Source organism: Agelaius tricolor, unplaced genomic scaffold (assembly GCF_023055355.1).
Source record: "Agelaius tricolor isolate 1412-34295 unplaced genomic scaffold, bAgeTri1.0.p SCAF_31, whole genome shotgun sequence".
Lineage (NCBI taxonomy): Eukaryota > Metazoa > Chordata > Aves > Passeriformes > Icteridae > Agelaius > Agelaius tricolor.
Genome location: NW_027269291.1, coordinates 5378328 through 5394987, shown reverse-complemented (window position 1 = coordinate 5394987; position 16660 = coordinate 5378328). Strand labels below are relative to the sequence as shown.

The window sequence follows — 16660 nt, the reverse complement described above, 5'->3', positions numbered from 1 at the left end:
GGTGATGCCACCTGCCCAGGGGATGGTAAGGCTGAAAATCACCCACAGGGGCCCCCGTTAGGAGCAAGAGCCTGTCCAGAGCCATCTGCAGGGAGTGCAGGAGTTTGGACTGGGAATCTCAGCTGGGGCTCCCTGCAGAGCCCTCCCAAAAGGGACTCTGGGAGGTTTCCCTCTTCTGGAGCTCATTTTTGGAGCAGCACAGTCCACCCACCTCTCCAGGGGACTGCTCTGGGGAAGAAAGAGGGGCAGCACAATTTCAGCTGGTGGGGTCAGTGACAGCCCTCCCCAAAGTGCCACTGTCGCCTCCCAGAGGTGCCATTGTCCCCATCCCAGAGGTGCCATTGTCCCCATCCCAGACGTGCCAGTGTCCCCATCCCAGAGGTGCCATTGTCCCATCCCAGACGTGCCATTGTCCCTTCCTCAAGGTGCCAGTGTCCCCATCCCAGAGGTGCCATTGTCCTATCCCAGAGGTGCCACTGTCCCACTCCCAGAGCTGTCATTGTCCCTTCCTCAAGGTGCCATTGTCCCATCCCAGAGGTGCCATTGTCCCATCCCCATCCCAGAGGTGCCATTGTCCCCATCCCAGAGGTGCCATTGTCCCCATACGAGAGGTGCCACTGTTCCCTCCCAAAGGTGCACCCCAACCCTTGGGGCAGCTCTGCAGCTCCTGCACAGGCTCCATTTACAGCTCAGCAGAGAAACACGGAGCACAAACACGGCCAGCACCCTCTGTGCCTCCTCCTCCTCTCTGCCAGGCTCTCCTGGCCGTGCCTCAGGTATTTCCGAGCCCTGGAGCCCGTCCCAGAGGCTCCCAAGGCTCCCCGTGCAGGGAGGTGTGTGTTTCTCACGCAGGAAGAAGGTGACCTGTCCTTTGCTCTTAATGACACTTTGAGCATTTCCTTTGGGGTTATTCAGGGAAAAGGGAGGAAGTCAGTCGGGTGACAAGGTAACAGAGTCCTGTCCTACAAAGCCAGCGGCGCCCATTAACTGTAACTGGTGCTTAACAGGGGCATTGCCTGCTGGGCCCGCGGGGATTTATTTAAAGACGTGCTTTAAGGCACATGGCATGAGCCATGTGAAAGCAGCAGTGTCCTTGGATAGCAGCTAATTCCCGTCTCAGATGCGCTGCTGGCACCGCGGCACAAACACCAACAGCTGTGGGCTGGCTCCGTCCCTGCTCTGCCCCTCGGGGTGCCCATCCCACCCCTCTGCTCCTGCTCCTGGCAGGCAGCAGCCCCAGCTGTGCCAGGAGAGGCTGTGGTGGGCTCCAGGCACGTTTTGGGACAGTGAAGTAGAAGGGGAAGCACACAAGCCCATGCCTGGAGTTACACTGAGCATTTCCTGGCTCGTGCTGGGGTGAAACATGGCTTTGATGGAGCAGAGCAGGAATGGGGTCACAGCCAATCCAGGCTCCTCCATGACCCTGGGGTGTGGGAGACCCTCAGGAGAGTCCATCATCCATCCTTGCTGGGAATTGCTGGGGCTTGCTGGGAATCTGGGTTACCAAATCCAGGGAAGAGGAGAGGAAGAGCTGCAGCTGAGAGGACAAGCAGGAGGTTTCATTCTGGGGAGAGAAGGGACATAATCACAGAACTGGGTAATCCCAGACTGGTTTGGGTTGGAAGGGACATTGAAGAGCACTCAGCCCCACCCTGTGACATGGCCAGTGACACCTTCCACCATCCCAGGCTGCTCCAAGCCCCATCCAGCCTGGCTTTGGACCCTTCCAGGGATCCAGGGGCAGCCACAAGAGCTGAGTTGCATCCCTGGGGGTGATGAGGAGAAGCAACAGAGGCTTGGGGAGTCCCCCATGGGATTCCTGGAGCTCTGAGAGACCAAAGGAAGGGACACACTCACAGATCCACAGCAGAGCTTGAGAGGAGCTGAAACCATGGCTGGCATCTCTTGCAGAGGGATCTGCAGGACTGTGGGAGCCCAGGGTGAGGTGGAAGGCATCAGAGCCCAGGGGGTTTGAGGAGGAGCATGTCCATGCCCTCCAGGAACTGGGACTGGCATCCCAGAGCTGGTGAGGGCAGGGCAGAGCCCATGAGATGCTCAGTGAAGGGGTTCCTCCACAGCCACCAGTGATCCCTATTGTATTTGGGTCACCCCCAGACAAAGGAAAGAAGGAATGATGAATCTGACTCCATGTTCTCAGAAGGCTAATTTATTATTTTAAGATACTATATTGTATTAAAGAATGCTATACTATACTATACTATACTATACTATACTATACTATACAGAAAGAATTCTTACTGAATGCTAAAAAGATAATAATGAAAACTCCTGACTCTTTCCAGAGTCCTGACACAGCTTGGCCCTGATTGGCCATTGAGTTAAAACAACTCACAGAAGAATCCAATGAAACAATCACCTGTGGGTAAACAAACACATTCCACATGAGCACAACACAGGAGAAGCAAATAAGAGAAGAATTGTTTTCCTTTTTCTCTAAGGTTTCTCAGCCTCCCAGGAGAAAAATCCTGGTCAAAGGGATTTTTCTAGAAATGTGAATGCCACAGATCCCTGCAGCTGCAGGGGGAAATCCTGAGGCTCAAGACCCACTGGAGCTCAGGGCTGGCGTTTGCTTTGTCCCCCCAGGTGCTAAACCTGTTCCTGGCTCTGCTGCTGAGCTCCTTCAGTGCCGACAGCCTGGCAGCTTCAGACGATGATGGGGAGCTGAACAACCTGCAGATCGCCATCGGCCGCATCACGCGCGGCATTGCCCTGGGCAAGGCCGCGCTGCTGGCGCTGCTGCGCCGCCTCTGCAAGGGCAAGAAGGTGGCACCTGAGGAAGAGCAGGAGCCCAGCAAGAGGGACAACCCCGCGCTCAACCACGTGGACACGGCCCTGGAGCCCAAGTCAGGGTACCTGGACGGTATCACGGGCAAGGAGCACATCTTCATGGATGAGCTGGAGCACATGAACTTCATCAACAACCCCAGCCTGACGGTGCAGGTCCCCATTGCCTCCGAGGAGTCCGACCTCTATGAGGAGACCAGCACCCAGTCTGACACCGAGGACACCAGCAAGGTCAGCAAGGCAGGTGGAAGGGAAGGGTTTCACCCCAAAACTGGGGCTGGCCCATTCTTGCTGTGCTGCCCAAAGAGTGACGTTGGTTTGGGTCGATTTCAGCTTTCCCACCGGGCATGGCACGGGCCAAACTTGGTGTTTTCCAAGCTGGCATTTCCCAGTGTAAGCTGGTGTGGGAGGAGAGGGTCCAAGCAGGGTTTTGGCTGGTTTGGGTCAGGCTGTGGGGTCATTGCTGATGCCAGAGGGCCCCACAGGGGCAGCACAGGGGCAGTGCAAGGGTCAGAGCACCCGTTTGGGGTTAAAGATGTCTCAGAGGAACCCGATGCCAGGAAATCTGCTGATGGCACTATCATTGGATCCACTGCTAATGCCTCAAGAAGCATCATCCTGGGGGGGTCCAGACCAGATGGAGGAGCTTAGCAGGGGTGAACATGAAGCGAGGGGTGGGGGATCCAAAGCTGAGACAGCTGAGCCTGGTCTCCAGGGGACTGCTGGGGTCCACTGGGGGACAAGAAACTTGGGAAGACCCAAGTGGACACAAAAGGGTGGTGGTGTGGTGGGAAATTACTGCTCACCCCAAGGTCCTGGGGACACAGGGGCAGCTGGAGGTGCTGAGGGGGACAGGAACAGGTGCATCAGCCTGGGAAGGGGCTTAGTTTGGACAATAGGACAGCTCTGAGCAGGGATTTGTCATGACTGGATGGCAAACATGTTCCAGGAGCTGAGGGAACTCTGGAAAGCTCCATCCCAACCAGCCCTGCCAGGCCCAGGAGGCACCTGGGTGGGACTGCACAGGGAGCCCAGGAAAGGCTAGAGAATGAAGCAGGGCTCCCAAAACTGCAGAGCCTCTCACCTCCCTCCCCTCTGCAGGCTCCTCACAGCTCAGCACGGTGACAGGGACCCAGCTTGGCACAACATGGGACAAGGAGAGGGGACAATCATGATTATTTAGTGTTATCTGGGGCAACAGGGAGATTTCAGCATTTGGGGTGCAGAGGGGGACAGGAGGAAAGGTGGAGCTGGCCCCTATCACTGCCAAGGCCTACAGAGGGGATAAAATTCTGTGGAGCACCTGGGTCAAGGGAATGGGCCAGGGGGGTTGCTGCTCTCAGTTCCCTCAGGGCTGCCACCAGGAGGGCTGAGAGTGGGCATTTCCCCACAGATTTTTCCTACCCAACCCCAGTCCCACAGCAGCAGTGCCCAGCACACTGGGCGCTCTGCAGAGGTGATGCCAGTGCCAGCCTGGCCAGAATGAGAGGGGACACAGGGGGTCCCCATGGACCTCAGCTCCCTGTCACCCCAAAGTGCTTCCCAGCAGGTGGGAAAACCTTGGGGTGCAGCCACAGGACCTGTCCTGGCACAGCTCTGGGCTTTGGGGTGTGTTCAGCAGAGAGCACCCACCCCAAACACTGCATGGGAAAACTCTGAGCTCAGCAAAGGCAAAAGGTAACCACTAAATATCAACTAGTAAATACCAGTTCAGCCCATTGGGGCAGCTGGATTTGGTGCCTAAATTCAGTCAAAGCTGACTCAGGTGGGAGCCAAGGGGGTGCATTAAAAACAGGGGCCCTGCCCAGGCAGGGGGAATGATGGGCTGCAATTTATCATGAAATCACAAATTATTTGGGTTGGTGAGAGTCTCAAAGACCATGTAATTGCAATCCCCTGCCGTGGCAGGGACACCTTTGTGACAGTGTTCACAGGGGTCTGAGGATGAGGGAAGAGACGAGGATCTGAAGGCTTGATTTTTTTTTTTTATATATATTATATTAAAAGTATACTAAAAGAATAGAAGAAAGGATTTCATCAGAAGGCTAGATAAGAATAGAAAAAGAAAGAATGATAACAAAAGTTTGTGTCTCAGACAGAGAGTCCGAGGCAGCTGACTGCAATTGGCCATTAATTAGAAACAACCACATGAGCCCAATCCCAGATGCACCTGTTGCCTTCCACAGCAGCAGATAACCATTGGTTACATTTTGTTCCTGAGGCCTCTCAGCTTCTCAGGAGTAAAAATCCTAAGGAAAGGGTTTTTCACAAAACGTGTCTGTCACACACCTTCCACTAGCCCAGGCTGCTCCAAGCCCCAGTGTCCAGCCTGGCCTTGGGCACTGCCAGGGATCCAGGGGCAGCCCCAGCTGCTCTGGGCACCTGTGCCAGGGCCTGCCCACCCTCCCAGGGAACAATTCCCAATTCCCAATATCCCATCCATCCCTGCCCTCTGGCACTGGGAGCCATTCCCTGGGTCCTGTCCCTCCATCCCTTGTCCCCAGCCCCTCTCCAGCTCTCCTGGCGCTCCTTTGGGCCCTGGAAGGGGCTCTGAGCTGTTCCAGACCCTCCCCATCTCCAGGTGAGCACCCCCAGCTCTCCGAGCCTGTGTTCACAAGGTGAAATGACAATGATTTGATTCAGCGCTCGCGTGCTGAAGGGAGGGAGCCGTGCTCTGTTCCGGGGCTGGTGCCGGGTGCGTTCACAGCCGGGTTCGGCTGCAGATGGAGCCAGAGCCCCGCGCAGCGCCCACTCCGCTCCCACCGCCACCGGCTGCAACCACCCCGGCAAATCCTGCCCACGGCCAGAGCAGCTGCTTTGCAAGGAAAAGCTTTTTTTTCGGGGAAATGACAAGAGCAGGATCATCGCAGCCACAATCGCAGCTGGTTTCTCTTGGCAGCTCAGAGCAGGGAGGAGCTGCCAGGCTGGATGGGGCTTGGAGCAGCCTGGGACAGTGGGAGGTGTCCCTGCCATGGCAGGAGATTGGATTTACACGGTCTTTGAGACTCTCAAATTTGTGATTTCATGGTAAATTGCAGCCCATCATTCCCCCTGCCTGTTTTTAATGCACCCCCTTGGCTCCCACCGTGTGGCTCTGCAGAACCGGTGCAGGGCTCAGGGCTCTTCCAGGGGCTCCTCCCGTGGGGATCCCACCCTGCTGGGCAGGGACATGTGTCCTGAGATGCTCCTGGCCCTGTCAGTGGGGCTGAGGGAGCTGGGAAAGGGCTCAGCCTGGAGCAAAGGAGGCTCAGGGGGGCCCTTGTGGCTCTGCACAGCTCCTGCCAGGAGGGCACAGCCGGGGGCGTCGGGCTGGGAACAGGGACAGGAGCAGAGGGAACGGCCTCAGGCTGGGCCAGGGCGGGTTGGATTGGATATTGGGAAAATTTCTTCCCTGAAAGGGGTGCAGAGCTGCCCAGGGCAGGGCTGGAGTCCCCATCCCTGGAGGAGTTTAAAAGCCCTGTGGATGTGGCCCTGGCAGTGCTGGACTCGATGGTCTCAGAAGGCTTTTCCAACCTGAACAATTCTGTGATTCTCAGGGCTGTGGATTTTGGGGTCACAGGGTGAGTCAGGGTGGGACAGCCCCAGGCAGGCTGGAGATGCTGTGCCAGGTGTGGGATGGAAATTGCCCCCCAAACCTGCTGGTTCCAGGTGTGGGAGGGCTCAGGAGCCCCCAGGGATGGGTTTTATCCCTGTCCCCACCCAGCAGAACCAGCCCTGACCTCCACCCAGAGAACTCCTGGGCTCCCTGAGCCATCCAAGGCCCTTTTGGACCTTCCCCCACATCTCCAGGGCAGCTGCACTGGTTTGTCCCCACTGGTTTGTCCCCACCCTGACCCTCTCTGCTGTCCTGGAGGCAGATGGCTCCTGTGTGTCCTTCTCTGGGGCCACAGCTTGCCTGGCTCCGTGCTGAGCCTCCCTAATCCCCCTGGCCCTCCTGTCCCTCCCCCCAGACTGAGGGTGGTCCCAGGGGTCCCTGAGAGCTGGTGTCACCCCTGCTGCTGTGTCCTCTCCTGCATGTCCCCAAAGGTCCCCACAGCCACATCTTCTCTGTGGCCCCTGAAGCTGTGGGCAGTGACTGTGCCTCAGTTTACCCCAGAGGCTTTTCCCTGTTTTTTGGAGGATGGAGCAGCTCCTTTATGGATTACCAACAGCAGGAGCAGCCTGAGGGGAGGATTATCTCCTTCCCATGTAAACCAACACCTTCCTGTGCTGGAAATACCCATCCTGGACCCTCTGGTTCCTGCTGCTCCCAGGCAGGATAGGCAGGGCTGGAGATCTGCTCCTTCCTCAAGTGTTGCACAAGGGCTTCTCAGAAAGCAAAAAAAAAACCCCAGAGGAAAAAGAGTCCCAGGGGCTTGCCAAGGCTGTCCCTTGTTATCAGCCCCTGTGGCCTTGCTGAGTGGTGTCTGGGAAGGCAGCCAAGGTGAGCTCTGGAGCAGGATGGAGCAGGGGAGAGGCATTTGGGATGCAGGTTTGGAGCTGGGGTGAACCTTGGGCTGAGGGCCCTGCAGCACGAGCTGAGCCAGAGGGAGGAGAGAGCAGAGGCTGCTTGGGTTCCTGCACCAAAGGGGGGTTGGCAGAGCAAGGCTTGGATGGAGACAAAGAGGAGGAGGTGAGAAAATCAGCCTGAGGTGGCAGCACAGGTGGATGGGAGACGGAGCTGCTGTGCTGGGAGGAAGGCTGGGATCAGGGCACCTTCTATTCCTCTGAACCTGGATGAGAAACAAAGCTCAGGTACCAACAATCCTCCAAGGTTTGCATCCCTGGATGATTCAACAGCTTCTGGGCTGTGTGTCCATGGGAGCATCCTCCAAACAAGGGGGTCCCACCCCCCAGGAGTCCTTCCTGGGCTCTCTGGGGCACGAGGAGCATGGCTGGAGCTGGCCAGGAGCCTGGCCTGAGCTGCTGTCCCCCTGCAGAACCCCCTGAGCAGTGACAACGCCTCGTCCGTGTGCAGCACAGTGGATTACAAACCCCCTGCACCCGAGGAGGAGGAGGTGGCAGAAGAGGCTGAGGAGAGCAATGAGCCTGAGGAGTGCTTCACTGAAGGTGAGAGCAGGGCAGGAGACCCTGTGGACATGGGAGAGGGGTGTGGACAGGGCAAAATGGGAGTGGAGGGGCCTATGCCAACCAGTTCTTGCAGCACAGGGACTCACAGGCTCCCTGAGCTCAGCCCCAAATCCTCCTGCACCACCCCAGAGATGATCCCCATGGAGTTCCCCTCGTGCACCCCACCTAAGCCCAGCTGGGAGCTGTGACAGCGTTCACAGGGGTCTGAGGATGAGGGAAGAGATGAGGATCTGACTCCATGTTTCAGAAGGCTGATTTATTATTTTATGATATATATTACATTGAAACTATACTAAAAGAATTGAAGAAAGGATTTCATCAGAAGGCTAGATAAGAATAGAAAAAGAAAGAATGATAACAAAGGCTTGTGTCTCAGACAGAGAGTCTGAGCCAGCTGACTGTGATTGGCCATTAATTAGAAACAACCACATGAGCCCAATCCCAGATGCACCTGTTGCCTTCCACAGCAGCAGATAACCATTGGTTACATTTTGTTCCTGAGGCCTCTCAGCTTCTCAGGAGGAAAAATCCTAAGGAAAGGGTTTTTCATAAAAGATGTCTGTGACAGATCCCGGTCCAACTTCCACCAGGGAGGGTTTAAAATGCCAATAAAACCGGGAACAGTGGGAACACCCTGGCCAGGAGTGACACCAGCCCTGTGTCCCCAGGCTGTGTGAAGAGGTTCCCCTGCCTCTACGTGGACATCACCAGTGAGAAGGGGAAGATCTGGTGGAACCTCAGGAAAACCTGCTTCCGCATCGTGGAGCATGACTGGTTCGAGACCTTCATCGTCTTCATGATCCTCCTCAGCAGTGGGGCTCTGGTAGGTGCCACCTTCCCCTGCCCCCAGGGCTCTGCAGCAGCTTCCCAGCCTGAGGGAGCCCAGGGAGGGTTGTAGGAGCATCAGGGGTAGCACGGTCGGGATGGATGGAGATGAGAGATCTCTGCAGCCAGGTCAGGAACTTGGGGTTTATTGCAAAGGGCCTGGGTGCAGGGCCCTGCTGGGAGCTGCCAGCCACAGCTCAGAGCAGGCCTGAGAGAAGAGAGGGGGAGAGAGGATGAGAGGGTAAGAGAGTAAAAGGGGTAAGAGAGCAAAAACATAAGAGAGTGAGGTTCCCGTTCCAATACAATAAATCATTTTCTGTGTTGAATATTCTAATTCTCACTAACCAATCTAGTACAACACACAAATCCTATAGCATTTCCATACAGCCTATAAGAATCATTACATTACCATACTGGGTTACATTTCAAACCGTAAAAACTCCTCTTTGGGCCCCTTCTGCCAAGCTGGCAGGGTCTGCTCTGACCCTTGGGCCTGTCTGCAAGCAGAGGGTGTTGTTCCATCAAAAGGGGATCACCTTCAGCTGGCCACACCATTGTTTTCCAGTTGTTCAGTAACTGAGGGATCTCAAAGCTTGCTTTCATTTCAATCTCACTTATAGTTTCTATATTCTCAAAATCTTTTGCCAGACAATCATAAGGCTTTCCTGTTTCATCTTCCCCAACAGAGGGTGTTATATTTACCTCTTTGAGCCAGGTCTAATAAGCTTTTGGAGGCCTATAACACACCCAAGGTTGCTCAGCTACCCTTGGAGGCACAAAAATCAGCAGAATGGCTTCTGTTGCAGGAAATAAAAAGGTTTTATTAAAGGCAAAATAAGAAACAGAAAAACCAAACCAAGTGCCAGATGTTCTTGCTCCTAGTAAAACACTTTACAAAAGCCATTAGTTTCTTTATTCACTTCTTTTTCTACTAAAGTGCCTAAGCAAAATTTTTTAGCTTCTGTCCAATTAGCTATCCTTGAATTTGAAGTGAAGTCCCCCGAGTCCTATGAGGTGTCTTTTCACTTAATCGAAGATAAAAACTTCTAAGCTTCTTTCCTTTTAAGAAGACAAAAGACAGTTTTGTCACTCTGTCAACAGAGAGCACACTCCTACAGCAGGGGACAGAGCCCAGGCTCTGGGCATCTCCTGTGCCAAATGATCCAGCTGTGGGCAGATGTTTGATTTCAAACCCCATTTGGCTCAGGTCTAACACCTTCCAGGAGCCCTGGTCACCCTCCCCAGCATTCCTGGACCATCATCCACAGGCTATGCCCTGTAGCTCGAGGGGATCCACTGCTCACAGCCCCCACTGCTGCTCTGAATGCCGACTATGAACCATCTGAGCCATTTATTGAGCTTCCTGTGGTTCCTCATTTCACCACCACCATCACCAGCTGTCAAGAGGTGCTTGACAAACAGTTCATGGTTTTTATTTTGCTGTTCAGCACCTCCATCGGTGCCTGGTGCCCCCTCTCAGAACCTAGGTGTTCTGCTAAATCAACCTAATTCATTATCAGTGTTGGCCTGGTGCTCTTCAAGTGTTTGGCCTGGATTTAACCCAGGAAATACCAACTTCTCTGCAGGTTTGGAGGTGAAGAGAGAGGGAAGGAGAACAGAGGGACTGAGAGGCTTTTCAGACACACTTTACATGTCTTAAATCAACCTAATTCATTATCAGTGTTTGCCTGGTGCTTTTCAAGTGTTTGGGCTGGATTTAACCCAGGAAATACAAATTTCTCTGCAGGTTTGGAGGGAGGGAAGGAGAACAGAGGGACTGGGAGGCTTTTCAGAGGCTTTTCAGACACACTTTACATGTCTGCAGCTCGCTCTGAGGTGGTTTGGGGATGTCTGAGGTTGTAGCTGGTGCAGGAATTGAAAGCTGTGCTACCCCAGCTGTGCAGCACCTGGTCACCACACCCCTACCTCCAGTGCTTACTCAACACGGGGGTGTGGCACTCACCCCAGCTCCTCAGGGCATTTTCAAAACTCTCAGAGCATCCCAGGGTGTGGGTTGGTGTCCTGACTTTGAGCTGAGACACCTGGGAGCTGGATGCAGCTGGACCTTGGCTTCAGTGAAGCTCTGCTTTGGGGCTAACCCCACAAAGCCAAGCAGGAGCTGGACCCCAGGTGGATCAGCTCCTCATGGACCAGCCATCCTTGGGCTCCAGCTTCCTGAGCCTTGGAAGGAAAGGCCTGGGAGGAAGGCTGGGATCAGGGCACCTTCTGTTCCTCTGAACCTGGATGAGAAACAAAGCTCAGGTACCAACAATCCTCCAAGGTTTGCATCCCTGGATGATTCAACAGCTTCTGGGCTGTGTGTCCATGGGAGAGGAAGGCAGGGAGATGCCAGCAAGGGTGTGCTCTGGGATGCCACAGGTCCCATGGAAGGATGTGGCTGTGACAGAGCTCCATGGGGTCCCACAGAAGGATGGGACTGTCACAGAGCCCTGTGGGGTCCTGTGGAAGGATGGGACTGTCACAGAGCTCCCTGGGGTCCCACAGAAGGATGTGGCTGTCACAGAGCTCCATGCCCCTTGCAGGCTTTCGAGGACATCTACATCGAACAGCGCAAGGTGATCCGCACCATCCTGGAATATGCAGACAAGGTCTTCTCCTACATCTTTGTCATCGAGATGCTGCTCAAGTGGGTGGCCTATGGCTTCAAGGTGTACTTCACCAATGCCTGGTGCTGGCTGGATTTCCTCATCGTGGATGTACGTGATGGGCAGGGCTAGGCCGAGGGGCTTGGGGCATTAGGGGCTGTTGTAAATGAACCCAGATTGTATTTTAGAGAATAAAGGGGAGGCTCTGGAATGAGGGCTTATAGCATTACTTAAAATTACTTAGCATTACTTAAAATAATGGTCCTCCACAAGATGGAACACTTCATTGGTTGCAGGAACCTTTCAAACCATTCTGTCTTACACCCGAGCCAAAAACAGCCCCTGCAGTTCCACCAACCAGGCCCAGCAGAGCTGTGAAGGGACACAGGGTCTCCCAAATGGTCCATGACAGAGCAATCTGTCCTTTCTGTGTCTCACATCAATTCCACCTTCACATTCAAGAGGTGTCATCCTGCCCCTGGATCCCTGGATTGTCCAAGGCCAGGCAGGACAGGGCTTGGAGCAGCCTGGGACAGTGGGAGGTGTCACTGCCCATGGCAGGGGTGGCACTGGATGGGCTTTGAGGTCCCTTCCAACCCAAACCATTCTGGGATTCTGTGGCCCTTGAGGTGTCTGGTCACCAGGGACCCCAAAGACTCAATGTCCCTGTCCCAGGGCTAGAGGATGGCCACCAGCCCGAGGGACTGGGGAGAGAGGGAGGGCAGGAGCTGCAGCTGTGTTTCCACCTGAGGTGCTGCTGATCACTTGGGCTGCTCCTTCCAGGTGTCCCTGGTCAGCCTGACAGCAAACTGGCTGGGATACTCCGAGCTGGGAGCCATCAAATCCCTGCGGACACTGAGGGCTCTGCGACCCCTGCGTGCTCTGTCCCGCTTCGAGGGCATGAGGGTGAGTGTGTCCCCGTGTGCTGCTGGCCCTGACAAGGACACGAGAGCCCTCAGCAGTCCTCTGCATCATGGATGGTTTTCAGGGGCTCCAGACTGGTGGGATCAATGCTGAGGTACCTTTGGTCCAGTCTGACCTCAGTCAGTGCTGCTCGGGGGGGGGGGGGGGGGGGGGGCAAGGTTGGGCATGGGCACATGAAGGTCCCATCCAGGTCCCCCAAGGTCTTTTCTGTCCTTGCAGGTGGTGGTGAACGCCCTGGTGGGTGCCATCCCCTCCATCATGAATGTCCTGCTGGTCTGCCTCATCTTCTGGCTGATCTTCAGCATCATGGGGGTGAACCTGTTTGCAGGGAAGTACTACAGGTGTGTCAACACCACCACCGGGGAGCTCTTCGAAATCAACGTGGTCAACAACAAGAGCGACTGCATGGCCCTGCTCTACACCAACGAGGTCAGATGGGTCAATGTCAAGGTCAACTTCGACAACGTGGGCTTGGGATACCTGTCCCTGCTGCAGGTGGTACGTCGCGACATGGGGTGTCACTGTCCAGGACGTGTGGAGCAGGGTGGTGGGATGAGCATCAGGGCTGATGTGGGATGGGGTTTCTTAGCTATTTCTTAGCTCCAAAGCTGGTTTTTAACACAAAAAAAAAAAAAAAAACCCTTAGGAAAGGAGGGAAACTCCTAGCCAAGAGGAAAAGGGATGGGGTAGAAGATGGGGAAGATTTCACCAGGGAGCTGCTGCAGATGGGTGCAGCAGCACCAAGTCTGGCACTGCAGAGCAGCCCCTGCCCAGCACAGGGTGCAGGAGTTGGGAGGGGAGGCTCTGTGGGACCCCTGCACCCCTTTGGAAAGTTCAGCCCACTCCAGCTGTGAGTTGTGGGGCCGTGCGTGGGGCGGGTGACGACTGGAAAAAGGGCACATGTGTCCCCTGGGGCAGCTGGGTTCCACTGAACTCCCCACAGCTGGGTCAGGCAGCAAAGGGGAACTGCTCACCACAGCTTTGATAAAAATATAGATGTGGGCTCCATTATTGGGCAGGCTGGGGCTACTCCCATCAGATCCAGGGGAACTGGTGGCTGCAGAATCGGAAAACAACCCCAGTTGATGACCCTGCTTCTAAATTCAGCTTCCTCTTCAGCCTTGTTGTTCCAGCAGATTCAGGAAACAAAATGTGCAGCCCTTTTGTTTAACAAATCAGCAGCAAAGGCTGTAAGAGATGCAGTGGAGACCCTGTAAAAGACTTGGTGTGGTGCCCCCACCCTGCTGGGATGGGAATTCAGCAGAAGCAGAGGCAGGATGTGGAAGTCAGGGCTATGGAGGTGGCACAGTTTGGGACCGGAAAGGAGGCAGCTGGCCCTGGCACAGCTCTGCCTTTGGGAAAATTACTTCTAAGACAGCAGAAGGGAGAAAAGAGTCAATTGCTTCTTTTCCCTGCCTTGTTTGCAGTGGTGTTTTGCAAAGTCACTGGTAGTCTCAGCCCCTGAATGGTCCATGCATATTCACCTGGGAATTTCCATATTTCTGGGACATTTTTCTTGTGGATTCAACCCCCATTCCTCTCCTGCCATTCCCACAGAGAACCCAGAGTGCTCAGAGCTAAACCCCAAATACAAACCCATCACCTTCCCTTTGTTCCCAGCCACAAACTCCCAGAAAGTACATTCTCCACTGCCACAAAATCCTTTGTGTTGGAAAAGACTCCAGGTCTGACCATTCCTGTTCCCACAGGCAACCTTCAAAGGCTGGATGGACATCATGTATGCAGCCGTGGACTCCCGTGAGGTGAGGGGACACGCAGGGACACAGGGCTGACTCCAGGGCTGGATTCCCCCTGGCACACTGGGAACAGGAGCCCAGAGCTGAGGCTGGGATGGATCCTTGGCTACAGCATCACCTCTGGCTCTGCCTTTTGGTGCTGCATCCCACCCGTGACTTCAGCCAGGACATGAAGGCTACAGGGTGGAGAAACCCCCCAAATGTATCAGATCATGGAATCCCAGCATGGTTTGTGTTGGAAGTGACCCTAAAGCCCATCCAGTGCCTCCTCCTGCCATGGGCAGGGACACTTCCCACTATCCCAGGGTGCTCCAACCTCTGTCCCACCCAGCCTTGGACACCTGGGCAGCCACAGCATCCCCCTGCTGAGGTGCAGCCATGTGTCCCTGTGCCACCCATGTCATTGTCACCTGCAGCCTGGCTCCACACTGGGCTCCCACCCCACCCCACTGCTGGGGCTGGATCTGCTCCACTCAGCTTCAGTTCCAGGGGCCAAAATCCCCATTCTGCCCCCACTGCTCCAACCTGGAGGGTTCGTTCTTCTGCCTGCTGTGACATGATGTCCTCTGGGACCCCTCCAGCTGGGAAAGCTCACCCCATGCTGGAGAAGTACCTGGCTTGCCTTGAGCAATCAGTGGGTTATGAGAACAGAGCAGCCAGTGTTCAACCATGGGGGTCAAAGAGTTATTAAAAAACCCCAAGTGTTTGAAGAGTGACGTGCAAAGGCTCTTCCTACTGTGACCCACCCCCAAAAGTGTCCCCACAGCAGAAGGGGTTTCCTACTATTCTCCAATTACACTGGGGGTCAGCCCACACACCTACAGGCCTCAAGGAGTGATTTTCATTGCCTTTTTTTAGCAACCTTTCATCACCCTCTGAAAATCCCTCATGCCTCTGCCCCACCTGGGGCAAAGCTGGCTTGAGAGAAAATCCTCCCTGTTCTGCCAAGAGCTTTCCTCAAACTGGGGGAAGCCAATGGGGTCACCTTGGGGTGTCTCTGGGCAAACACAGAGCAGGATTAAGGGATGCTCCTTGGGATGAGGAGCATTATCCAGGGATGGCTGGCCTGTCACCCAGCTGTGCTGATGTGACAAATTAATCCACTTTTCCTTTCCCCTCTGAGATACATTTCAGCCCTTGGAATGCTGATTATTGGGAAGAAACTCATCCGCTCATTAATATCACTGCAAAAGACATCCTTTCCCATTCCCCAGCCCATGCTGTGGGATCAGGGATCAAGGACAGGCATGTCCTTGTCCCTCAGTCAGTGTCACATGGATGTCCCTTCCTGTGGCTGCTCCCATTGGGAACACAGAGCCAAAAGTTTTGGAGCAGCCACGTCCTGGCTCTGTCCAAACACCACAAACCCCTGTCTGGGGGCTGGGGGACACCTTTTTGGGACAGGGTCAGCCTCACATTTCCCGTCTCTCCTGGCCAGATTGAAGAGCAGCCACAGTACGAGATCAACCTCTACATGTACATCTACTTTGTCATCTTCATCATCTTCGGGGCCTTCTTCACCCTGAACCTCTTCATTGGCGTCATCATCGACAACTTCAACCAGCAGAAGAAAAAGATGAGTATTTCCTGGCTCCTGAGGGGCTGCTCTAGGCTGGAGGGGGCCAGCACAGCAGTGGGGTGATGGGACCAGGGCCACCATGGCCAGGACCAGAATGAATCCCAGGATTCTTGTCCATTAGTGGCTTCCTGCACTGGGCAAACAGCACGTGGAGCTTTGTGTCTTGGTCACAGCAGTTACAGAGGACTTCATTTATGGGTGCAGAGGGAGGAAGCAAAGGGAGGCTGAGTTTTCTCTTCCCTGGGCCATCACTTTTATTTTCTTTTCCCACCCTGGGATCATTTTCCCATGCACGAGGTTGAGACTCAACTTCTCCTTCCAAGCCAGGAGCAGGGGAAGAGGGTAGGCAGGGCCAAGCACACTGGTGGTGCTGAGCAGGCTCTGCAGGGCACAGAGAGGACACCTTGCTCCCAGCAGGATCTCTGAGGGGCTGGAGACACTTGGTGGGGAGGGACATGGTCAGACACACTTGGTGGGAAGAGAATTCCTGAGACTAACAGCGGTGATTGCCTTTATACTTTGGAGGCAAAGACATCTTCATGACAGAAGAGCAGAAGAAATACTACAATGCCATGAAGAAGCTGGGCTCCAAGAAACCCCAGAAGCCCATCCCCAGGCCAGCGGTACGTTGGGCTCATCCTCCTGGAGTGGAGCACACAGGGAGCACTTCAAGCCACCAGCTGTCCCCAAGGGAATGAGAAGGGTCCAGGGAAGACCATTTGCCCCATTGTTACTCTTCTGACAGGACCTGGCCAAGAGCTGGGCCTTCAGAAGAGGCTGACATCAGGCCACCTCCTTTGGGCCTTCCCTTTAGCCCTTAGTCTGCTGGCAAGAGCAGTGATGGGGTTTCTTTTGCAGGAATTTGGGTTTTTTTCCTAGTTCAGTTCCCAGCTCCTCTCTGGCTCTCTTTTCTCTCAGGGAAAGCTCAGCTTTCAACCCCCCAGAAGGGACCCTGGTCCAGCCAAAACATTCTCAGTTATGATTTGGGTTTTGTAGCCCTGCACAAGGGAGGTCCTTCCCATGTGTTAATTTGTGTCCTGTGGGTGTAATTAGCAAGTGGCTGTGCCCTGTGCCCACTCCTCCTGGCTGTGGCA

The 16660-nt window shown here is 54.7% G+C and overlaps 1 protein-coding gene across 1 annotated transcript in view; it reads left to right on the top strand.

The window, feature by feature from the left end:
• The window catches only part of SCN4A (sodium voltage-gated channel alpha subunit 4), a 37774-nt gene that overhangs the window by 18593 nt on the left and 2521 nt on the right, over positions 1-16660 (top strand). Inside the window, exons 15-23 of the mRNA XM_071450824.1 lie at positions 2605-3036; positions 7725-7854; positions 8544-8698; positions 11244-11417; positions 12090-12212; positions 12450-12728; positions 13940-13993; positions 15426-15563; positions 16085-16189. Coding sequence (XP_071306925.1) covers positions 2605-3036; positions 7725-7854; positions 8544-8698; positions 11244-11417; positions 12090-12212; positions 12450-12728; positions 13940-13993; positions 15426-15563; positions 16085-16189 — 1590 coding nt within the window. The remainder of the gene's footprint in view (positions 1-2604; positions 3037-7724; positions 7855-8543; positions 8699-11243; positions 11418-12089; positions 12213-12449; positions 12729-13939; positions 13994-15425; positions 15564-16084; positions 16190-16660) is intronic.